The sequence below is a fragment of the Phyllostomus hastatus genome, unplaced genomic scaffold (assembly GCF_019186645.2).
Source record: "Phyllostomus hastatus isolate PE091 unplaced genomic scaffold, TTU_PhHast_1.1 phas_scaffold_93, whole genome shotgun sequence".
In the NCBI taxonomy this organism is placed as follows: domain Eukaryota; kingdom Metazoa; phylum Chordata; class Mammalia; order Chiroptera; family Phyllostomidae; genus Phyllostomus; species Phyllostomus hastatus.
This window is the reverse complement of record NW_025334042.1, coordinates 18,113,629-18,137,752: the sequence shown is the minus strand read 5'-3', so window position 1 is coordinate 18,137,752 and position 24,124 is coordinate 18,113,629. Positions and strand designations below refer to the sequence as shown.

Here is a 24,124-nt window from a genome sequence, read left to right as displayed (position 1 = left end):
GTGTATTTAACTTGGTAGTGACTTGTGCCTGTGGAAACATGGGCATGGGGCAGGGTAAGCTCGACTGGGATCCACTGACACCTTATTGGGAAGGGACACCCTCTATTCAGCAATGCTTCTCCTGTGTTACTCAGTGGCTTCCTAGGATCTGCAAGGGAGAGAATTCTTCCCTTCAAATTCTGGTAGTACAAGTCATGTTCTCTTTATTCTTTATTTATTCTTATCTCCAATTTTACCCCCAGGATCATGTATATGAACTTCTCAACACCATTGATGCCTGCCAGTGCCATTTTGATATTGTAAGATTCTTTGCAATTCTCTGCTATCCACAGAAAAATGTCTCAGTTGAGACTGTGTGGGGTGGGATGGGACTAGGGGAATAGCTATTCCTCCAGGACTATCTGATATGTAATATATATAATATAATATGTTTTGTAACATATATACAAAAGTGGGTCTACAATTGTGAGTACATGAAAGTTTATTCTTATATTATTATTAATTTTATATTATTTATTTGTATTGCAACTATAAACCTACTTTTGCCTACACCTGTATATAATGAATGAGTGGTGACTTATTCCAGGACTATAATTCTTTCATAAAAAGTGCTAAAGTTAAAGTGTGTTTACATGTGAAGCAGATCAGCAATGTGATTTATTTAATACAAACATTACACAAAAATGTTCTTATTCTACTTCCTCCAGACCCTAAATGCTACCTTACTTCCTGGCCTTCTTGTATCTTGATCTCACTTTTGGCCTCTGATGTTTGTTCTAATTTTCTCCTGAATTTTCAGTCCCATGAGTTCCTCCTTCTAGACCTTTTCAGAGCCTATTTGGCACTGTCTGGAATGGTTGGGGTAGTAGGGATTAATTGGCCTTGCTCTTCTTGGGTTCCTATGTATTTTTCTTTTAGAGTCTCAACTTTGACTTCACTCGAAGTTACCTGGACTTGATCGTGACTTACACCTCAGTTATTTTACTTCTGTCGAGAATTGAGGATCGACGGGTACTAATTGGCGTGTACAACTGTGCCCATGAGATGCTGCATGGGCACAGGTGAGTTAAGGGGATATAGGAGATGAAGAATCTTGGACATGGTGCTATGAGGTAGGAGTTGGACACAAAAGAAATAGGTGCCATGCTTTCTCATATTAGAACTTGTAATCTACATGATGACACAGGCAAAAAAAAAAAAAGCAATTTAGAATACTTGTAAGTGCACAGTACCAACAAGTGCATGTCTACATATAGTTAATCTTGAATAAGTGCTAGTGGGTTATCCAGTTTGCATTGTCTCGGATTAGTTTTTAATCCTGGGCTGGCTTCCCCTCTGCTTTTCAGGTTATTGCAAAAGGCAAAGAAAGATTTTTTTTTTTAGTATTGATAGGAATAATAGCAAGGTAAGGCCATTAGGGTAAGTAATGTATGATGATTCATTTGAAGCCAAATATAAATGGATTTTGGATTATCTGCAATTCTGTGCTCCTCCATCAATGTAAATAAAAGTATTTAAGGGCTGAAAAAATGAAGACCAGAAGGATCAGAGCAGGATGTGGCACATTGTTCTATGCATAGTATGTATTTCCATGTGTCTGTGTGAACATCTAGGTGCATGCCTTACACATTATTTTTGAATGAATATATGTATATTCATTCTCCATTCTTTTGGGTTGTATACAGATTTGGGTCTAGGCATATTACTTGATTACTTGATTACTTTCTCTTGCTTTATAACTAATCAACATGAATTTATAGAGTATCTATTATGTGTCCAACCCTATTTTAGGTGTTTATGTGGAAGACATTTTCATGGACCTGATCAAAATTATATAGGCCAAAATCATTTCAGGACTGTATAAATGTAACTACTTCTTAACTGTTAAGGAATTGAAATTACATTCGACCCTTTGAAGGCAACCATGAGGCTGATGTGGCCCCCAGTGAAAATGAGTTTGGCACCTCTGGTTTAGTATGTATGTTTGTGGAGGTGGTAGAGAGTACCAGGCAGCCTATGCACATGTCTTTATCCAACATCAAACATGAGAGTTTATATCATGGTTAAGGGAGGCCTGTGATCCTCTTTCCTCTGCCTTCTTCCAGTGACCCCAGTTATCCCCGCCTGAGTCAGATGGTCTTGGAGTATGACCATCCTCTGAAGAAACTGACAGAGGAGTTTGGGCCTCACACAAAGGCAAGTTCCCTGACGGAGTAGTGAATTCCTCAGGTAGAAGTATATTTTCCCCATCATTGACATTAAGGATTTATTTGTTTTCCCCCACAGTCTGTGAGTGGAGCTCTCCTCTCTTTGCACTTCCTCTATGTCAGAAGGAACCACGGGGCTGAGCAATGGCGCAGTGCCCAGCTTCTAAGCCTAATCAGCAGCCCTCCTGCCATGATTAACCCTGCTACTTCAGACACAGTAAGTTCTTGTTTCCTTTTGGCAGTGGAGGCGGTCTCTCTGCCAAGACAATCTCTGTAGAGGGTATTTCAGGAAATAACAGCCCTAAGAGTGCTTTAGCTCTCTTCTAGTACATGTCTGGGAATTGATCATCTCTTGTAGTGAAAAACTTTGTGGTTAGGTCCTGGCTGGGTGGGCATTTGATTGGTGTATCATCCTGTGTACCAAAAGGTTGTCGGTTCAATCCCGGTTTAGGGCACATAGCTATGTTGCATGTATAGGAGGCAACTGATTGATGTTTCTCTCTCTCTCTCTCTCTGTCTCTGTCTCTCTCTCTCCCTTTTTCTCTCTCTCAAATTAATGAATATATCCTCAGGTGAGGAGTTGGGAAAAAAACCTCATTGTGGTTGGGTTGGATCTTTTGTTTAGACCAGGATTAGTGTATGTCTGCCCATAGAAGGAATGTAGTAAATATTCACAGAATGAATAAGTGAATGGATAAAACTGAGTCATTAGGCATCCAGCCAGCCCAGTAGGAACTTGGGCATAGACATCAATTAATTAAGGAATATTTTCATTTGACTACTGTGGGTTCTTGCTTCAAAAACTGAGTCTAGTAGGGAAGATATGCCATGGAGTCATAGTAATACAACTGATTGCACAAGATACATGACAAGCACCAAAGGAGTGATTTATACTTTCAGTGGTAAAAGAATCTGAAGGAGAGAGAAATTATGAAGTCTTTTTTAAAAAATATTTTATTTATTTATTTTTAGACAGAAGGGAAGAGAGGGACAAGGAGAAGGAGAGAAACATCAGTGGGTGGTTGCCTTTCACGTGCCACCTACTGGGGATCCGAACTGGCCCACAACCCAGGCATGTGCCCTGACTGGGAATTGAACTGGTGGCCCTTTGTTTCACAGGCTGGTGCTCAATCCACTGAGCCATATCAGCCAGGGCATCATAAGAAGGTTTTGAGTCTTGTTCTCCTATTATTAAAATATTTGAACTGGGACTTCTGGCCAAGATGGAGGTATAGGTAGACACGCTGTGCCTCCTTGCACAACCAACATAAGGACAACAAAAATTTAGAAACAAAAAAACCCCAGTACTGACAGAAAATTGAACTGTATGGAAGTCCGACAACCAAGGAGTTAAAGAAGAAACATTCATCCAGACCAGTAGGATGGGTGGAGTTGGGCTGCTGGGTAGAAGGACTTGTGGCAAAGCGGCGGCTGGCAGACCAGGTGGTCTGACATTCACACGCAGATAAACCAGGCAAACTGGGGAGCGAAACAGACTGAGCAACCCAGAATCCAAGCACCAGGAAATAAAGCCTCAAAATACTGATTGAAAACACCTGGGGGGGTTGAGGTTCAGGGAGAGACTCCCAGTCTCACAGCAGAGTTCATTGGAGAGACCCACAGGGTCCTAGAATGTACACAAACTCACCCACTCAGGAATCAGCACCAGAAAGGCCCTGTTTGCTTTGGGGAAGCTGTGGAAATGACTGAAATCTGGCAGAGAGTGGAGCAAGCACCATTGTTCCCTCTCAGACCCCATCCCCACATGCTGTGTCACAACCCAGTGACTGGGTTGCCCCACCCAGATGAACACCTAAGGCTCCGCCTCTCATATGTAACAGGTGCGTCAAGACAAAAAAAATGGCCCAAATGAAAGAACAGATTAAAGCTCCAGAAATAATACAACTAAGTGATGAAGAGATAGTCAACCTATCAGATGCATAGTTCAAAGCACTGGTGATCAGGATGTTCACAGAATTGGTTGAATTTGGTTGCAAATTAGATGAACAAATGAAGGCTATGCTAAGTGAAGTAAAGGAAAATGTACGGGGAACCAATAATGATGGGAAGGAAACTGGGACTCAGATCAATGGAGTGGACCAGAAGGAAGAAAGAAACAACCAAACAAACAGAAAAGAAGGAAGAAACAGGAATTCAAAAAAATGAGGAGAGGTTTAGGAACCTCTGGGACATCTCTAAATGTTCCAACATCCAAATTATAGGGGTATCAGAAGGAGAAGAGGAAGAGGAACAAGTGGAAATGATATTTGAACAAATAATAAAGAAGAACTTCCCCAATCTGGCAAAGGAAATAGACTTCCAGGAAGTCCAGGAAGCTCATAGAGTCCCAAAGAAGTTGGACCCAAGGAGGAACACACCAAGGCACATCAGAATTACATTGGCCAAGATTAAAATGAAGGAGAGAATCCTAGAAGCAGCAAGAGAAAAGGAGACAGTTACCTACAAAGGAGTTCCCATCAGACTGTCAGCTGATTTCTCAAAAGAGACCTTGCAGGCAAGAAGGGGCTGGAAAGAAGTATTCCAAGTCATGAAAGGCAAGGACCTACATCCAAGGTTGCTCTATCCAGCAAAATTTTCATTTAGAGTGGAAGGGCAGATAAAGTGCTTCTCAGATAAGGTCAAGTTAAAGGAGTTCATTATCACCAAGCCCTTATTTTATGAAATGTTAAAGGGACTTATCTAAGAAAAAGGAGATAAAAAACATGTATAGTAAAATGACAGCAAACTCACAATTATTAACAACTATGACTAAAACAAAAAGAAAAACAAACTAAGGTAACAAACAGAACAGGAATAGAACCACAGAAATGAAGATCACATGGAGGGTTAGCAACGGGAGTGGGAGGAGGAGAGAGGGAGAAAAGATATAGAGAATAAGTAGCATAGATGGTAGGTAGAAAATAGACAGGGGGAGGGTAAGAATAGTATGGGAAATGTAGAAGCTAAAGAACTTATAAGTATGACACATGGACATGAACTAAAGGGGGGAATGTGGGTGGGAGAGGGTGTGCAGGGTGGAGGGGAGTGAAGGGGGAAAATGGGACAACTGTAATAGCATAACAATAAACTATATTAAAAATTGAACTGTTGAAGGGAAGTTATGTTAAACCTTTTGTTTGTTCTGACTTCCTCCCAAGCTCTTTTCCCTTTTCTTTCCCTTACTTCACTTCCAGTGCCTTACCTCTATTATTGGCAGATTTCCTAGCTATTGGCTTATCAGGGTGGTGTAATCCAGCTTGGTAAAATAAACGTTGGTTTTGGTATTCACATTCTAGCTGACTGCATTAGCCTTTGGGGGAAGATCAAGTAAAATAACTGCATGACCACATCTGCCTCTCCTCCCACAGATGGCCTGTGAATACCTCTCTGTGGAAGTGATGGAGCGCTGGATTATCAGTATGTTTGGTGGGATTAGGTGGGCAGAGATATAGCAGCACATTACATGGATAGCAGTTTCTGAAATCTTCCTCTGTAATGTTTTACCCACCTGCAGTTGGGTTTCTTCTCTGTCATGGGTGCCTCAACTCCAATACCCAGTGCCAGAAGCTGTGGAAACAGTGTCTGCAGGGCTCCCTGTACATCACCCTCATCCGGGACGATGTGCTGCAGGTGCACAAGGTCACCGAGGACCTGTTTAGCAGTTTTAAAGGGTGAGACATGAGAACCAAACTCATCTTCTTTCAGGATTTTTATCCCCTCCTCCCATGCTTTTTCAGCCTCCATGAATGTCCTGAGTATGGGTGGTAAAGATTAATTCTAATTGTTGAAGAAATATTGAATACTTGCTGTTCACTAGGCACTTCACTTTACTTAGGGATACATTAATTAATAAGATAGAATAGAAGTTAAGAGGATGGACTAAAGAAACTGACTAGCTGGGTTTGAATGTTAGCTCTACGACTTACTGGCTGTGTGATCTCGGCAAGTTACCTAATTTCTCCATGCCATATCTCAATGTCTTCATCTATAAAATGGGGATAATAATAGTAATTCCCTGTGGCCTGCTTTATAGGTTTGTTATGAGGATTGAAAGAATTACTCTTTAAAAATTGCCTGGTACACTGTAAGTGCTATATATGTGCTTATTAAATAGAAAAAGACAGAATCTCTGCTCTCAAGGCTACTAAAAATTGGTGAAAAATAGACAAACTGTTATGATATAGTAAGGGATTATGACGTATAAAACACAAAGTGCTATGAAAGTATTTAGAAGGACACTTAAACTGCTTTTGGAGGATCCAGAAAAACCTGGAGACAGACCTGAAAAGAGTTAAACCCGTGAAGTGTGTGTGTGTGTGTGTGTGTGTGTGTGTGTGTGTGTGTACACATGTGTTTAAAGTTAGGGAAGTTGCTTAAGGCAGAGAAAGATATCCAAGTCAAAGAAACTATCAAAAGTTTGAGGCAAGAGAGAGCATGTCCAATGCTAAGAAATGCATGTAGCTCTCACTGCATGGGCAGCTGGGTTACAAAGGTGTGGATGTCAAGAGACAGATTTAGAGAGGTAATTTCTGGCCTTTGTATGTCCCATCATAGAGTGTGAACACATTCTAAAAAGGATAGGAAGTCACTGAGTGATTTTAAACAGGGGAGTGACATGATCCCATTGTATTTGCATTTTAGAAAAAGAATCACCCTGGCTCCAGTGAAGAAAAGTAGAGGGAGACAGTAGAGAGAGAGATTCATTAAGTTAGAAGGACTCGAGGATGAAATCAAGCTTTCTGGTATGGATTCTTGCTATTCCTTAAGATAGAGAACATGGGAATAAAAGCAAGTTTGTGGGGGAAAGATTGTGAACTCAGTTTTGAGCAGGTTGAATGTGAAGTGTCCGTAGGATATATTGAATATAGATGCATGTTAGGCCTTTTACTTTGTGGCTCTGGACTTTAGGAGTGAGATCTGTATTCAGACGAAGATTGGTGAAATGGTAATCAAAGCTATAGGAGTAGGTGAGATTACTTGAGGGGAGCATGTAGAGTGAGAAGAGACTTGGAGAGAACCTCTAGAAATATTGATACTTACGGGCCAGCAGAGGCAGAGGAATCAGTGAGGGGTGTTGAAAGGAAGAGGGAGAGCAGAAGTCAAGGGAAGACAGCATGGGAAGACAGCATTACAAGACAGAAGGACTGTTTATCTGTATTAGATGATGTTGAGAGGTCGAATGAAGTGAGGACTGAAAAATGTTTATTAGATTTGGCTGTATATAAAAATGATCTTAGCACCCTTCTTGTGAACAACTTCAGTTGAGTGTTGAGGTTGTCAATTGGGTTATAATAGGTTTAGGAGCAAATGAGAGATAAGGAATTTAATAAATAACTCTTTCAAGAAGTTTGACTGTGAAGGGAAGAATAGAGGGAGAGCTATAATGAGAAAGAGGTGTGGGATCAAGGAAGGGGTCAAATACCTTTATTATTATATTTTATAGTTACAAAACCAATATCCAGAAATGTAAAGAATACAAAATAGGAGTTGACTACAATCTCCCTCTTAGAATTTTTGGTGTATGTCCTCCAGATACTCGTGTTTATCTATAAACATGTAAAAGTGTGCATGTATTTTCAACATTATGTAAGAATTGAAAAAAAAAACAGTGGATCTACACTCTACATGATGTTCTGCAGTTTGCTTTCTTTTTTCACTTAGTGTATTTTGTGTGTTTTTAAAAGATTTTATTTATTTATTTTTAAAGAGGGTAAGGGAGAGAGAAAGAGAGGGAGAGAAACATCAGTGTGTGGTTGCCTCTCTCACGCCCCCTACTAGGGACCTGGCCCACAACCTAGGCATGTGCCCTCACTGGGAATCAAACTGGTGACCTTTCGATTCTCAGGCTGGTGCTCAATCCACTGAGCCACACCAGCTAGGGCAGAATAATATTTCATTTTGTGCTTGTAACATAATTTATTTACCCAGTCCCTTATTGATGGACATTTGAAATGTTTCTACTCTTAAAAAAATTACAAACAATGCTGTAATGAACATCCTTAGACATATGTCTCTGTGAACATTTCTATAGGGTAAATTCTCAGCAGTGGAATTTCTGGGGTAAAGACATATTTCAAATTTTAATAGCTTACTAAATTGCTCTCTAAACAGATATATTATTTACAGTCTATCTGAACACTTATTCTTCATACTCTCAACAAATGGGTATTATCATAAAAGAAGTCATTGTTAGAATTAAGAGACAGTTAATATAAGGTTAATAATTTGAAGTTATAGAAAGTGGATTTGGATCTATATCTATATATCTAGATATAGCTGTATTTGCATACCTAGATAGGTCTAGATACATAGAAAAACTTTCTAATGATTACCAGTTCTGAGGAATTGAAGGGATGTTTGAAGAGTGTTCAGTTCCTCATCACTAAGTACAAGTAACATATGAGATTTATAGTTTAGGGAGTCTTTGACATAAGCGATATAATTTGATCTTCATGACACTTATAATCAGGTATAAGTATTAATGTCTTTTAAATAAATGACAAAATGGAAACTCAGTTTAAATGTCACTCATTTAAGAGTTGGAATTAGGAAATAATTCCAGATATTTCAACTCTTAATCCTGTCTCTTTCCATTGTACCATGTAGAGGTTGAAATAATTATTTGCCAGGGAGTGAAATCCTGATTTAATTAAGATACTTTCCAACTCTAATTGTCTTTGACTGGCAATCGATAAGGGAGTGGTTTGGAGAAGGGAAATGAAAGATTGTGAAGTCTGACTAATGAGGTGGCAACTGTGATGCAGAACAAGAGGAGACAGATGTAAGGAACACAGAGAGCAAAGAGCCTAAGCTAACGTGGGATTTTTGAGCATGGCTTACTCACAGCAAAAAAAGAGATATTGTGAGGAAAGTTAAATATTATAGACAGAACACAAACAATGGGAACGCCATTTAATTAGGTGATTTCAAAGTTCACATTGACCTTAGAGAGAGTAATTTGCTTACTGTCAAAGGCCTGTGAGATTCAAGGATCAATGAAAGGTGAAGTAAAAAGAGCATAGGTGTCTCTTTGGAGGAGTTTGGTGGTGTAGGAGAATGGCCAAAGTTTAGTAGATTGTCATGGTCAAACAAGTATCTTTTTAGAATAAGGAAGGCTTTGAACTTATTTGTTGAGAGAAGAAGATAAACTAGTGCAGAGGGAGAGATTTAAATGACAAAGGGATAACTAACTGATAAAGTTAAATTCTAAGAGGTGGGAGTTGGGAAGGGGACCAAAGTAGAGCTGAAGTAACTCTTTTACTTGAGAGCAGGGTTTATGTCATATTTATTTATATACTGCTGTTTTTATCTCTCTCAAATCTGAAAGAGTACTTTGGCTTGCAGTTTTCAAGGCAGGAGCATAGGACAAGAAGTCTACTCCCAGCTTTGCCATTAAAACCCTATTTGACCCCAAGTCATTTTCCTTGAGGTATTATTTTCTTCATTTGCAAAATAATGAGATTTATAGTTTATGAAGAAAACTGAATGATCTCTAAGTTCTATGAGTCCCTATGAGCCAGGGTAGGAGTAGGGTTTTGAAAAATCCTGATACTGAGGGTTACCCATGCCCCCCAGGCTGTAGTTTGGAATCTCTGAGGACCGGGAGGTGGGACAAGGCCTCTAGCCAGTGGTATGGCCCAACCTACTGTGCTTATGTCAATCCTCAGGTATGGCAAGCGAGTGGCAGACATAAAGGAAAGCAAGGAACATGCAATTGTGAACAGGTAAAGGTGGGGAATGGGTTCTCCAAGAGGGGATGAAATAGGAATCTCTCCTAACCCTTGTTCTCACCTAGGCCACCCCTGGTTTCTGTCCAGGCTTACTGTCTCAACCCAAGAACTTGCTGCTGCTCTCCAGATTCTTGTGTTTTCTTACAAAGTCTAACTATAGCATTGAACCTTCCTCTGCCTGACACCCCTTCCTAAGTGCAGCTCTTTTCTGTGCTGCCTTTGGAGGATTTTTAAGGGTGGGACAGACTATTTTCTTGTTTTCACTTTTTTTTTTCCTCAGTGGCCAGTTCCACTGTCAAAGACGCCAATTCCTGCGGATGGCAGTGAAGGAGCTAGAGACTGTGTTAGCTGATGAACCAGGACTGTTGGGCCCCAAGGTAAGAGAAAGAAATGTTGGGAGGGGGATGATGATAAAAGATTCTATTTGGGGACTGACTTGGCATTCATGAGGTTTTGCATTTCTGAGTCTTCTGATATCTGTTTGTATATGTATATACTAATTCCCTTGAATCTTCTTGCAGTATCCCAAACTTCTTGTATCTCTTTTTTGGGCACTGTCATAGTGTATCATGTATTTTAGCCAATTGTGTACTTATCTCCTACTTGGGTGTAAACCAATTGAAGACAGAGATTGCTTTTTTAAAATCACATAGATGCCTAGTAAATATTTCTAAAACTTAATTTGATAGGGAGGAAAGAGGATTGACTGTGAGCTAATGTCAATATATGAACATGTCTGATTTTGTGTTACACAGTTTTTTGTGGGTCTCTGTGTTTATTGGACACTGTCATTGGCTGTACAATTGTATTTATATACATATTATCATGATAGCTTTGTCTGTGCTTTGAAATGCATTTTTAAAGCTGAAAATTCTCATAGTTGCTGTCTTCTCCTTAGGCTCTATATGCTTTCATGGCCCTCTCCTTCATTCGTGATGAGGTCACCTGGCTGGTTCGCCACTCAGAAAATGTCACCAAGACAAAGACACCTGAGGACTACACTGACTCGTTAGTACTTGATATGGTTAAAAAATCTTGACCTTAAATGGACTGGGAAAAGGGACAAGGATGCATCAAGTGAGCTTAGGAAGTCTCAATTTCTGTTCTGTTACCATTGTTTTTGTCTTAGTTCATACTTGTAGTATCATACATTTCTTTGTTCCCATCATCGAATTTGTAGGAGCATTGCAGAACTGCTTTTCTTGTTGGAGGAGATCAGGGCCCTGGTCCGAAAACACATCAAAGTGATACAGCAATACCACCTTCAGTACCTGGCCAGATTTGATGCTCTTGTGCTCAGTGACATCATTCAAGTATGTTTAGTTGATTGATTATACTTTGGGAATTTTGGGGTGATCCCTGGTCATTTCCCCTGGGGAATACTCTGGCTAACTCTCAAAAAGCCTACTTTCCCCCTCTACATTTGTTAAAAGAAAAAAAAAAGACTAATCATCTCAGCAGTCCTCCCCTCTGCCCTAAGGTGAAGCTACAGAGAAATAGGAGAGAAAAATAAAGAGAAATTAGGTGTTAGCATGGCAGGGGACCCAGGGAGTTTCCTCCATCTTTTGCTTGGCTCGTTCTGTTTGTGGCATTAGCAATTCTTTCTACTTTCACACACTGACTGAACCTTGTGGTCCTCATTTCTATCCTGGTAAAACATATGCCCACTTGATAGTAACTCCAACTTCTTTCTTAGAACCTGTCCGTGTGTCCTGAGGAAGAGTCCATTATCATGTCCTCATTCGTCAGTACTCTCTCTTCTTTGAATCTCAAACAAGGTAACTGAAGGGAAGTAGAGGAGGCAGGGTAAGTGTGAGGGTGAACATCAGTTTTTTTTTTTCTCTAGAAATATTGATCTCTTGAGCCAGGGAATGGGACAAGGTGACCTGAAGAGTATCTACCATTCTATGTAGTTGGATATAGAGTGCTGCTTTATTATTTCCTTTTAAACTTCTGCTTTTCTTGCAGTTGATAATGAAGAGAAATTTGAATTCTCTGGATTGAGGCTGGACTGGTTCCGTCTACAGGTAAGTCTGTTCCTATTAATGGTTCCCCATTCTCAGATTCTTCCTCCCCCACAATCTCTTCTGTTTTTATATCCTAAGCTCTGTTATATGGCATGATTCAACACTGAAAAGTGTTATCTGGGCAGGAAAAACCAAGCCAAACTGTAGCCCTGTGGCTTGTTTTATTTTTCATTTATCTTGTTTTTCTCCACCCTTTTCCCAACTCCAACCACAGGCATACACCAGTGTGGCTAAGGCTCCCCTGCACCTGTATGAGAACCCTGACCTAGCCAAGGTGATGAACCTCATTGTCTTTCACTCCCGAATGCTGGACTCAGTAGAGAAAATGCTTGTGGAAACTTCTGACTTGTCTACTTTCTGGTATGTCCTGATTCAGAGCTCTTCATCAGTTCACCTGATCTCTTGCATGACAACTGTGGAGGACTGCAGTTGGCCCAGACTGATGGAAAGGTCTTGTTTTCTTTGAGATCTCCTTAAAGGATGATGCTCAAACTCCACAGCTTACTCATTTCAGTTTCTACTAACTGATAGGAATGTGAAGTTGATTCCCTTTTGTTCTGGCTTTCTTTAGGAAAATCATTTGGATTTTACACAGCCTTCTCTTTTCTGGGATAATTCATCAATATATCATTTTCCTTATTGTTATCTTTGGAACCTTCTTTTATTCTTTGGACATTGTGATTTAGAAGTGATATGCAAAGCTTGTGGGTTTAGTGGGGAGAACTGAAAGTAATCTAGAGGGCTGGAGAATAGGGCCTTTAGAGAATAAAAATTAGTTTGTGTTCCTTAGTATCATTCAGCATTTATTATGTAACCACTGTTGTTAATAACAAATGACACAGAATGTTGTCTCTGCTCTCTGCATTTAATGTAGATGGGGAGAGAAAACACCCACGCGTGAAAGGGACATCAACATAATACTTGCAAATGTAAGGGAATGTAGAAAAAGTGCATGATGTTGAGAGGATGTAAGGTTGAGGAAAGAGCAGTCTCATGGAATTGATCTGAGAAAATTTTCTGGAGCCTGAGTGTTCAATTTTGGGAGTAATGTGAATTAGTAGTACTGAAATGCTTTTAAATTAAGAGGAATGGCTTAAATCATGCAGAGGTTCTGAGGGAGGAAGAGCAAATTTTTGTTTTGTCCTTCAACTAGCAAATCACAAAATGGTGAAAAGGAAAAAGTATAAAAGTCTGAAAGAGCTAGGTTTCTTGAGTTCCTATCTACCTTAAGGGTAGGAAAATTATGAAGGGAGTGGTGGATATCAACAAATATTTGTTGAAGGAATGAGTATTTTTTCTACCTCAGAGTGATCAGATCCTAAACCCTGGTTTTTACTGTGCTTTCCTTTTCTCTGCAGCTTTCATCTCCGTACCCTTGAGAAGATGTTCACTATGACCCTGGAGGAACCTTCAATGTTGCGTTATGCCATTGCCTTCCCCCTGATTTGTGCTCATTTTGTTCACTGCACTCATGAGATGTGCCCGGAGGAGGTAGGTACCCTGAACTCCAAATCCTGTCACCTCTTGAATCATATCTCATTCATAGTCCCTCAAGACACAATTCCAAGGGTTGATTTTTGATTTAGATTTTATTTATTTATTTTTAGAGAGGTAAGGGGGGGGAGGGGGAGAGAGAGAGAGAGAGAGAGAGAGAGAGAGAGAGAGAGAGAGAGAGAGAGAGAGAGAGACATCAATGTGCGGTTGCTGGGGGCCGTGGCCTGCAACCCAGGCATGTGCCCTGACTGGGAATCGAACCTGCGACACTTTGGTTCGCAGCCCACGCTCAATCCACTGAGCTACGCCAGCCAGGGCTCAAGAGTTGATTTTTGTCCCAAGAAGGGTACAAACATAGGTATGTGATATGAGTCCCTCAGCGTCACAGCTTTATGTGGACTATGTCTTCTCTCTGGGTCTCAGGTTTTTTTTCTGTAGAAGGAGTAGATAGCTCAGGCTAGAGATGCAGAACAGTATTATGAGGGAGAAGTGGCTATCTTGGTAATGGTAATTTTTTCTGTGGTTCTTCTTTCCCAAAGTACCCCCACCTGAAGAACCATGGCCTTCATCATTGCAACTCCTTCCTGGAAGAGTTGGCCAAGCAGACCAGTAACTGTGTCCTGGAGATCTGTGCTGAGCAGCGAAACTTGAGTGAACAGGTAGTCTCAGTCCTTTCTCTGCTGAACTTTCCCCTTTGTTCTCCCTCTGTGCCTTTTACTCTACCAACCTTTGTTTTCCTCGCAACTTTGAAGTTCTTTAAACACTTTCTCATAAGTAGGGCTAGAGCTTTTGTGTACTTGAGTTTATGGCAGGATTCTTTGCTTAGCATAGTCCCTTAAGTCTTTACTCCCTTAGGACTAGAGTTGTCTAAAAATACTTATTTGAACAGCTGCACACCAACAAAAACTGTGTTGTCATTTGAAGAATTCTGAGAGATGAGTCAACTTTCTCATTTACTTCTCTTTTCCCTGCCCTGTGCACATATACTTGGACAGTGGCCCCCAGATCACCTGTCTTGTCTTACCTTTCTGTCTATCTGCACCCTAATCTGTAGCTGTCTGAACATTTTTAGGCAGCTCCTCTGTGTTTATCCTCAGGGCTGCTTTCTTGTTTTTGTCTGCTTGTTTTCCCCTCCTGAGCCTTCCCTTGACTGACTCATAACACCTGGCCATGATTAGCTCAACCTAAATTTCAGAAAATCTGAAAGTGAGGACTTGTTCTGCTGTTGGCCTGGAGTCTTTCAGGTTGCCCAGACTACTCACCCTTTCCTGGGTTTGAGTCAGGCTTTGAAGAAACTTTGGTAGAAGGGGAGCCCGGTTGTATGTGTACATATGCACAATTATATTATTATGTAACTGTTACATTTTCTCATTTGTAAAATGGGGATAAAAATAGTTTATTCATAGAGGTATCATAAAGATTAAATAAAATAAAGTATGTTAAATATTTGTTATACAACTCTCAATAGATGTTAGCTGTTAGATTATTTCTTATTTACTGGCTACTAAGGTGGGTTTTGGGATGGGGTCCTGGAAGGAAGGTACACAGTCCCTGCCCTAGGGGAATGTCCCAGTTTAAAGAAAAAAGAAATAAAAACACACGTTTGAAAGATAGTTAAATAATTAGTACAAGAAAGTACATATATGGATATATTCATCATTCACTTTGAATATCTACTACATTCAAGGAACACAGTTTTGCTCAGTTCTGAATCATGGATGATTAAAACATGTGAGCAATTGTTTTCACACATGCTGGAACTTTTGCAATCAAATAAATATTGGCACTTTCAAAGCTATCATTTTGAATAAATAATTTGTGATGTTGCCATTACTAATAGAATTAAATTTTCCAGTATTTCCACTCTTAGACACTTTCCACCACAGACGCTTTCTCATAATTTCAAGGTCAAAACACCTTTGTCCATCAAGGAAGACCTGATTTCTTGGAAACACTAATAGTTTGGACTTAAAAAAACAAAGTGTGATTATAAAGTAACAAAACCAATTTTCTATGGCTCTATGCTGCTCAGAGAGTAATTCCAAATGAGGAGTTTCCAGATATCCTCTCTGCACATCCTCAACAACATTTGATTAAAAGGAGAGAATTCTGAGGTGATTACTTTGAAGGACATACCTGAAATATGTAAGGTCTAACTTCGATTTTCTGTATGGCTAACTGGGGTCTTTGGGGGGAAGAGAAGAGATGCAGAATTTATGTTTAAAGTAGCTATCGAGAAAAATATGATATCTTATTTAAAAAAAAAAACAAATGAAAGAAAAGTAGTAGAGAGAACTGGCCACATTGTGAGCTCTGAGTCTTCGGTGTCTGTGGTAGTGTGGTAACTGTCTCCACAGACAGAATATGAAGGAATGCAGCAGGTGAGATTGTGGTTCCATACCAGCAAAAAACAACTGTCTTTCAGGTTGGAAGACCCTAGTAGTATAGTCGAGTGGAGCTCTTAGATTGTATTCATTTTACTCGAATTTTCCCAGTAGGAAAGACAATCTTTTGGGATGTGGGTAGGGAATTGATGATCTGATCCCTGAAAGACACTGCCATATTGAAACTCTGAGCCTGAACATAGGGAGATATTTAACAAAAACTAAAAGAAGTGAGCACTTTGCAAATAGGCCCCCATTAGAGAAAGAGATACTGGAAGGCAAGAGAGAGAAAGGCATAAAGATAAAAAGACAGGAAATCATGGAGGAACCTTTTTATAACTGTTACAGGGGCTACTTGGCAGTTTTAGGAACTAATTTCATTTCTCCATTCACGTGTGTTTGTTTTGAAAGCTTCTGCCCAAGCACTGTGCCACTACTATCAGCAAGGCCAAGAACAAGAAAATTGTGAAGCAGAAGCAGACTCCCAAAAAAGGAGAACCTGAGCGAGACAAGCCAGGAGCTGAAAGTCACCGAAAGAATCGCAGCATTGTCACCAAGTGAGAATCTGGGCCCTAGAGGTCCAATTGGGCACTACATCAAAGGAAGGAGAACGGGGAAGAGGGAATGTGATATAGCAAAAGAATGTAGAAGTGGTGGTGGGAAATGACAAATATGGAAAAGCATTTAAATGTGAATTTTCTGCTTTGCCTTTGTATACAGTCTCAATGTATACTGTTTTAGGCTGAGTGTTCCTAGAAGATGAAAGGGCTCTGAAGGTCATGGCCAACACATCCCTCTCAGATAATAGCAGGCACTGCCAGACCCATAATCAAGGCTCATTTTACTTTCTCAATTTTATGCAGCATGGACAAACTACATGTAAACTTGACAGAATTGGCACTGACAATGAATCATGTATTCAGTTTCTCTGTATTTGAACACACTATCTTCCCTTCTGAGTACCTCAGCAGCCATCTGGAGGCCAGATTCAACAGGTATCACTATTTCTTTGTCTTCTATGTTTGTATAGTGTGGTCATTGTCAAAATTGGGTTCCATTAGGTTCATCTTGGTAGTCATGCTGCACCCCGGAGATCCTGGTGCCGTCAATCTGGCATAGGTTCCCAAGCATCTCTGTTAAAAGCAAATAAATGAAAAAGAACCCCAAACCTCTACAAGTGGCTTTGATGAACAACCAGAGTTCATCATCACTGGTTTAGTAGAATGAGTGGAGCTTTTGCTGTTAGCAGAACTGTGCTGAGATCCTGGCCATTCACTAAGGCACTTGAGTGTGTTATTCAACTTGTTTGGGCCTTAGTTTCCTACCCTGTGCAATAAGGATAACAATATTTACCTTATAGAGAGGTAATTGGGAATTATGTGTAATTGAGAGTTGGTAGATAATTAAAGATTAAAATGAGTGCAAGGTTCTTCCTGACATACATATGTATAACAGGCCTCCATAAAATAGATTCTCTTCCTTCCACTTTGCGCCTCATTCCATTGTCCCCAAAGTAGGAGAAACATTCCCTATATTGGAATGGGGCACTATGGTCAGAAATTAGAGGTTCGAGGGGAGGAATTATCGTGAATAATACCTAGTCTTCTATGTTTTATTTGGGAATATGTAGTATATTCACTAATTCATTCAACAAATATTTATTGAACAAGCTGTGTGTGTCAGCAGTGTTCTAGTAGAAGCTGTTAATACATCAGTATACAAAACATAAAATTCCTTGTCCCTGAAAAATTACCTTCTAGTGGGGAAGCTTGATGAACACAACAAAGTAGAATATATGCTAGATTAGATAAGTGCCAATCAAAAAGAATAAAGCAGGGAAGGGAGATAGGAAGTGTGTGTGTGTGTGTGTGTGTGTGTGTGTGTGTGTTGGTGTGTTGCAGTGTTACATAGAGAGGCCAGGCAAGGCCTGCTTGAGGACGTGACAGTTCAGTAAACTCCTGAAGGAAGTGAGGAAGCCAATCATGTGACTGAAAGAACAGTTTAAGCAGAGGAAACAGCAAGTGCAAAGTTTCTGAGGTGGGAACTTGCCTGGTATGTTCAGGGGACATGGAGGAGACCAGTGAGGCTGGAATAGAATGAATGAGGGGGAGACTGGTGGGACATGAGATTAAAGAGGCTGCAGGAGTGACATACTGTCCAGATGCTCCTGTGTTATTGTGAGGACTTTGGCTTTTATTCTGAGTTAGATAGGGAGCCTCGCAGGGTTTGAGCAGAGCAGTACAAGATTTTACTCCATATTTCAAGAGGCTCACTCTGGCTGCACTGAGAAGGCAGGGACAGAAGCAGCGACAGTGGTCAGGAGTCCGTGTTTTCATTGTAGGAGATGCACACTTGTTTTTTCAATTAGGTTTTTGCTTTTGTGACAGTAAATTTAGTTTGTTTTCATTCTATATACTAGGTAATGGAAAGAAGTATCTCGGGTTCATAGACACCCTCAAGAAGATAACAAATTGATAACTGTCCATGTTATAAACCTTCAGAAGCTGGCAGTGGTTTCTAGGCCTTGGAGCAGTATGGGTGTGATATTCTAGTTTTCCTTGAACATCTCAAATACTTTATTCACTGGCATCATTGTTCCTGAAGGCCCAACGTTGGCCTAGAGATTTGGCATCAGTGAAAATTCTAAAATAGGCTAGGCTTGGCCTGAGTCTGCCCCTTTTGTATTATTTTCCCTCAAGTGGTTTCTCTTCTCTTTTCCTTGTCCTCTGGGGAACAGGCCCTTCTGTTCCCTTCAGCTCCCCTGCCATAAACATTTTGCCCAAAACAAAACCAAAAAGCTCCCCAAACATCTGTGGCTTTAGGAAGAATCTAATTAATTCATTCCTATTGAGGTGCAAATGACTGATGTAGGCTTTGGCAAAATGGGATGTTTCCCTTTCCATTACCTTTCAACAAGGAAAAAAGCCTCACTGGGAAGATATTTTGGAAGGAGATGGGGGTGCAGTGGGAATGAGTGTTTCTGTGTGCCTCCAAAATAATACAGTAAGTCCTTACTTAGCATAGTTGATAGGTTCTGTGACTTCAAGTGAAACAACATATAAGAAAACCAATTTTACCGTATAAAAAAGGAGTTAAGTTCCTATGACATCACATCAATGTTAAATGAAAAGATCAACATTAAGAGAAAGATGTTGTTCGAGGATCTGCTATACAGTGTGGAGAGTCCTCCCACCTACTTTAGGGTTGGCTACAGTTGCATGCCAGGCAAGTGTGCTCCTCCTCCAGCGCCCCGCATCCCCTGGCCTCCAGGGATTGCACTGCACTTCCAAAGGTTTCTAGGTGTGGTTTCCTATTTCTGACTGTGGTTGGAACTAATTCTTTCCAAGGAGAAAAGACAAAATACTGGTCCTGAGAATGCAGGTGGTATGAGCCCTCAGGTAGAATTAGATGATATTCAGGAGCCCAGGTCTTTTACCACTTGACCTAATTTCTCCAGAGTAGGCAGAAGAGCACAGTGGTTAGAATCCAATGTTATGGGATCCAAGTCCCAGCTTTGCCAATTGCCAGATGTGTGGTCTTCACAGAAAATAAGTGACTTACTCTCTCTGTATCTCTGTTTCTTCATCTGTAAAATGGGAATAATTGTACCTATGTTTTTGGGTTGCTGTGAGGTTTAAATGATATAATGCATGCAATAAAATCATAGCACAGCATCTGGAACACAGTGTAAATGTGGTAACTGTGACTATGTTTATCATTATGGTTTTTAATTATGATTTTTGTCACCCAGAGCCATTGTGTGGCTGGCTGGCTACAATGCCACGACCCAGGAGATTGCAAGGCCTTCTGAGCTATTGGCTGGAGTCAAAGCATACATCAGTTTCATACAGTCCCTGGCCCAGTTTTTGGGTGCAGATGTTTCCAGGGTCATTCGCAGTGCCCTTCTGCAACAGACACAGCCACTGGACTCAAGTGGGGACCAGACGATCACCACTCTCTACACAAATTGGTCAGTGTTGTTTATCTTCAGTCTGCCTTACCGCTTTGTTTGCATTTTTCCCTCAACACAGCAGGATTTGGGTCCAGGCATTTTAGCTCCCTGGGTTACAGTCCCTCAAATGAAGGCTTGTTTCTGCCTGAGGACTGGAGCAATAAGCTGGGGCACCTTCTGTCCACCTTGAGGTTTCTTTCTAATCTTCCTTGTAACATCCACTGACCTACTCTGTAGCAGTGTGACATTTTTCCTCTTAAGTTCTAGTTCTCAACTTTCCTTTTCTGGGTTCTATTTTAATTTCAAATTATCTCTCTTCCACTTTTTGAAGTTCCCTTCTTTCTCTTTTCACCCAGCTTCTTCCTCCAAAAACCATTTTAACATTATCTGTCTGGAACACCAGACATGATATCTCTTCAACCCCAGACATGACCATTTCTCTAGCAGATTATTTTTAATAGGATGTGGGCCTCCTCTGCCAAACCAGAGGAAGTAGGAGCAGTATTTCTTTTAAAATTTAAGGATGGAAAAGAGCCTGATTTCTACTTCCCCAAGCCACTGGGTGGCACTCTTAATCCAGTATCAGCTCAGCAGGAAACAGGCTGCACATAACCCCCTGGGTAGGGGGAAAGACAAAGTTTGCAAATACAAATACCAACAGGGACCTGAGAGGTAAGGGACCTGGGGTATTGTGGGCTAGATGGGAACTTTGGGTAGTAGGGGAGGGCATGCCTCTTTAAAGGGGCAGCTGTCACTTAGCTCCTCTGGCTCGCTGCCCTACTAAATCCTTAGTTTTAATGTAACATCTCTCAGTTTCAAACTTTTGAACAACTAGCTCAAATTAAAAGAAAAAAAAATCACCTTTAGTGGTTAGCTGGAGACTTCTGTAAAATCTAAGCCCAGACTTAGTGCCTGGGTGAATGGCATGCTTTGGCCAAGGCCTCTTCTGCTGACACTGGCTGGAGGGCTTCTCAGCTTGCCCAGAGGTCAGAAGGGAATATTTGGAGACTGGATAGCTAGTGTTCCTGGGGCTTCTCCCTGTCCAAGAATTTTGACTTGAGACCCACTTCCAAGATTCTAGGTCTTCCGTCCAATGTTCTTATTGGAAAGGTTAAGGCTAAGTATATTTCAGAGAGGCCCAATCAGTAGGAACTTTTTTCTTGTCACCTTGGGCTTGTCTTACCTGGCAGAGAAAAGCCAAGAGCAGTAGGTGGAAAAGAAAAGGGGCTGGAGGAGGGGAGTGTACACCATTACATTTGACAGCCCTGAAGATTAGAGGCAAAGTGGAATTATATTACTGCCAGGTCTTTTTGAGCCAATGTTTGGAGTGTTAATTAGGGTGTTTTACCATCTTCTTTGAGTTTCTTCTCCCCACCCCAGCCTTTGGTGGGGTTTCTCTTTCTGGGCCCAGTGGTAATGGTAGGAAGCAAGGATAGGGAGAAGGGACTGAACACTAATTTTCTGTGCTTTCTTGGCCAACTCTGTAGGTACCTAGAAAGTCTGCTTAGACAGGCGAGCAGTGGGACCATCATCTTCTCCCCAGCCATGCAGGCCTTCGTCAGCCTTCCCAGAGAGGAGGAGCAACCCTTCAGTGCAGAGGAGTTCTCTGACATCTCTGGTGAGCCCAGGGCCTGGTCTCCTCACCCAGGAGCTGAGTCCTTCCCTTTGATACAGTGTCAGCCTATGGACCCCATCTAAATTCTCTTACCTTCCCAGAAGCTCATTACACTATCCTTAGCATCTCTGCTAGATTCCACTTTAGGGACAAAAGAAAGAAAAAGAAAGAAAGAGAGCGAGAGGGAGGGAGGGAAAGATTCTAAGCAAGACTCAGAATTGAGGAGTGGCCTGAGGATTGAAGGTGGAGAGGGAAAATGAGGGGTGTTAGGAGTTGGGCAGGAGCACTCAAGTCCCTGAAAGGATCTATTGTTCAAAGGTTGCTAAATGGTTACTTTCCATCTCTACCAAGAATAAAACAGTAGGACATATGATGAAGGGTAAAAGATAAATGTAAGGGGAACATTCTCATGCTTGGAACTATTAAACTCTGGTCTGATGTTATGGTATCTTCTTTCTTAGGGATACATTTTAGAGCCTTAACCAGTGCTTAGATTACTGCTGTTTAATAATGATGATGAAAAAAATGGATGGCAATTATTGTGGGCTAAGTTATCAATGTTCTCATGTATAAACTCATTTAATCCTCACAAGAGCCTTCAGATACTCTTATCACCCCCATTTTACACATGAGGACATGGGACACAGAGAGTTTAAGGAGCTTGCCTGAAGTCACACATTCGTAAATGGTAAAACTGGGATTTCAACTCAAGGCAGTCAAATTTCAGAACCCAGGTACTTAATCACTATGTAGTGTTGCTTTCCAGTATACAGAAGTGCTTTCTTGTTTTAAGGAGGGTCAGGTAATAAGTGTGTAGTAACTGAATTGGGAAGTTATTCTCTTTTTTATTTTTTTAAAAGATTTTATTTATTTATTTTTAGAAAGAAGGGAAGTGACGGAGAAAGAGAGGGAGAGAAACATCAATGTGTGGTTGCCTCTCACGTGCCCCTTACTGGGCACCTGGCTCACAACCTAGGCATGAGCCCTGACTGGGAATTGAAGCGGTGACCTTTTGGTTCGCAGGCCGGTGCTCCATCCACTGAGTCACACCAGCCAGGGCAGGAAGTCATTCTTTTTTAAAAGAGAGCTTTAAGCCATACAGATCCTTTTTCATAGATTTGTTTTACTGACTGACTTGATTGATGAACTCTCCTACTGCTTCCTCCTTCCTGTCACCTCCATATAAACCATGGCTCCTACATGGTGTCTGGGACAGGTAGGAGATGTTTTAGTGGCCTGCCCTCTCCATTTTTCCCCTTTCCTGGAGGTGTTTCAAAAGTCAGAGTACGCAGTTCTGTTTTCCAGCTCTGTCTTCTTCCTGTGCTATTTCTCACTCCATCAGTAAGCTGACCCTACTCTTTATCTGCTGGAGGCTTCAGATGTCCCCTTCTCATCAATCCACCCACAAACTGTAGGCAGCATCTAAAATCAGCTTTAGGTCTTGGTGACAACTGACAAGCAGCAGGAGGTAATGCTGATTCCCCCTTCTACCACCCCCACCCCAATTTCCCTGGGTTACCATGGTAATGGGACAATACTACTCCAAAAATAGATAGATGGAAAGAGGAGGAAGCCCTAGGATTACTAGCCTGGAGTAGAGAAGACTAGAGTAAGGAGGTCTGACAGATCAGTGCGTCTCCTGTCCATCTGCTTCAGAGAAGGAAATTCAGCCCCTTTTCCCCTTTGTTAGCCATTTTGGCATTATCTAAATTGACTGGTTAGGAAATCCTTTTCCAGTTGTCAGCTTAATCTTCCTACTGTAAATAGGTGACTCTAAAAATGTACTTGCTCTGGACAAGGCTCTGTGTCAGCTGCTGTGACCAGTTCCCATCCTCAGCCATTCGTGGAGGTATAGGTCAACCGGCCTTGCTTTCAAAGACTGGAGCATGGAGCTTTGGTTTTCTCTTCCCTCTGGACTTCCATTAACTATATAAAACTCACCTTTTTTCTACTGGTTTCTTGTTGTTACTTCTAGTATTTTATGCTTTTCTTTCTGGGATAGCTCATACCCAAAGATGATAGCTAGAGCTCCTCCCTGTCTGAACTTATCACTGGTGTTTTGAACACGGGATCTCCCTAAGCAGCTTTATTTGATTCACAAAAGGCCAGAAGCAGGCTGGGTAGGGAGGATGAAGCACTGGGGCAGACTAGAGGAAAGAAGAATTTAGAGGAAAAAACAATCGGAACTCTGGGGATGTATGTTGATTATGAAAAAAGAAAAGGTAGCTTAAGGAGAGGAAAACTTGGACAGTGAGGTGTTAAGTGAGAGAAGTTGAGGGAGGAATATAGAAAAAGCCAGATAAGGAACTAGTTGTGGTATCCACTGGGACACAGGAAGGGGCAGTAGGGCATTGTGCTAGGTTTCTGGTACCAGCTCTTGACTTGGTTAAGTGATTTTAAACAAGCACTTAACCCACTCTTGTCTGTTAAATTACATATGAATCCCTTATTTATGTATACATTTTATAGTGTTCTAAGGTTTTTAAAATGTATCTTGTTTATTCTCATGTCAACTCTATGAGGTATTCAGGGCAGATATTTATTTCTTCATTTTATAGAAAAGCAAACTAAAGCTCAGAGAGGGTCAGTGATTTGTTCAAGGTCTTATATCTAGGAAAGCTACAACAGCTGGTCCAGCAAGAGTGAAACCCAGCTACCACATAAAGGGAATTGGGAAAGTGTAGACTCTTATAAGAATGTAAATAGTTATCATTT

At 40.9% G+C, this 24,124-nt stretch overlaps 1 protein-coding gene across 1 annotated transcript in view; it reads left to right on the top strand.

Annotated features, from left to right (window-relative positions):
• Window positions 1-24,124, top strand: part of NCKAP1L (NCK associated protein 1 like) — a 42,226-nt gene that overhangs the window by 6,101 nt on the left and 12,001 nt on the right. Inside the window, exons 4-22 of the mRNA XM_045829786.1 lie at window positions 243-299; window positions 919-1,061; window positions 2,106-2,196; window positions 2,287-2,424; window positions 5,576-5,624; window positions 5,722-5,878; window positions 9,875-9,931; window positions 10,218-10,314; window positions 10,836-10,945; window positions 11,118-11,250; window positions 11,634-11,715; window positions 11,906-11,964; window positions 12,179-12,324; window positions 13,323-13,455; window positions 13,998-14,117; window positions 16,254-16,399; window positions 16,706-16,837; window positions 19,594-19,812; window positions 21,282-21,412. Coding sequence (XP_045685742.1) covers window positions 243-299; window positions 919-1,061; window positions 2,106-2,196; window positions 2,287-2,424; window positions 5,576-5,624; window positions 5,722-5,878; window positions 9,875-9,931; window positions 10,218-10,314; window positions 10,836-10,945; window positions 11,118-11,250; window positions 11,634-11,715; window positions 11,906-11,964; window positions 12,179-12,324; window positions 13,323-13,455; window positions 13,998-14,117; window positions 16,254-16,399; window positions 16,706-16,837; window positions 19,594-19,812; window positions 21,282-21,412 — 2,200 coding nt within the window. The remainder of the gene's footprint in view (window positions 1-242; window positions 300-918; window positions 1,062-2,105; window positions 2,197-2,286; window positions 2,425-5,575; window positions 5,625-5,721; window positions 5,879-9,874; window positions 9,932-10,217; window positions 10,315-10,835; window positions 10,946-11,117; window positions 11,251-11,633; window positions 11,716-11,905; window positions 11,965-12,178; window positions 12,325-13,322; window positions 13,456-13,997; window positions 14,118-16,253; window positions 16,400-16,705; window positions 16,838-19,593; window positions 19,813-21,281; window positions 21,413-24,124) is intronic.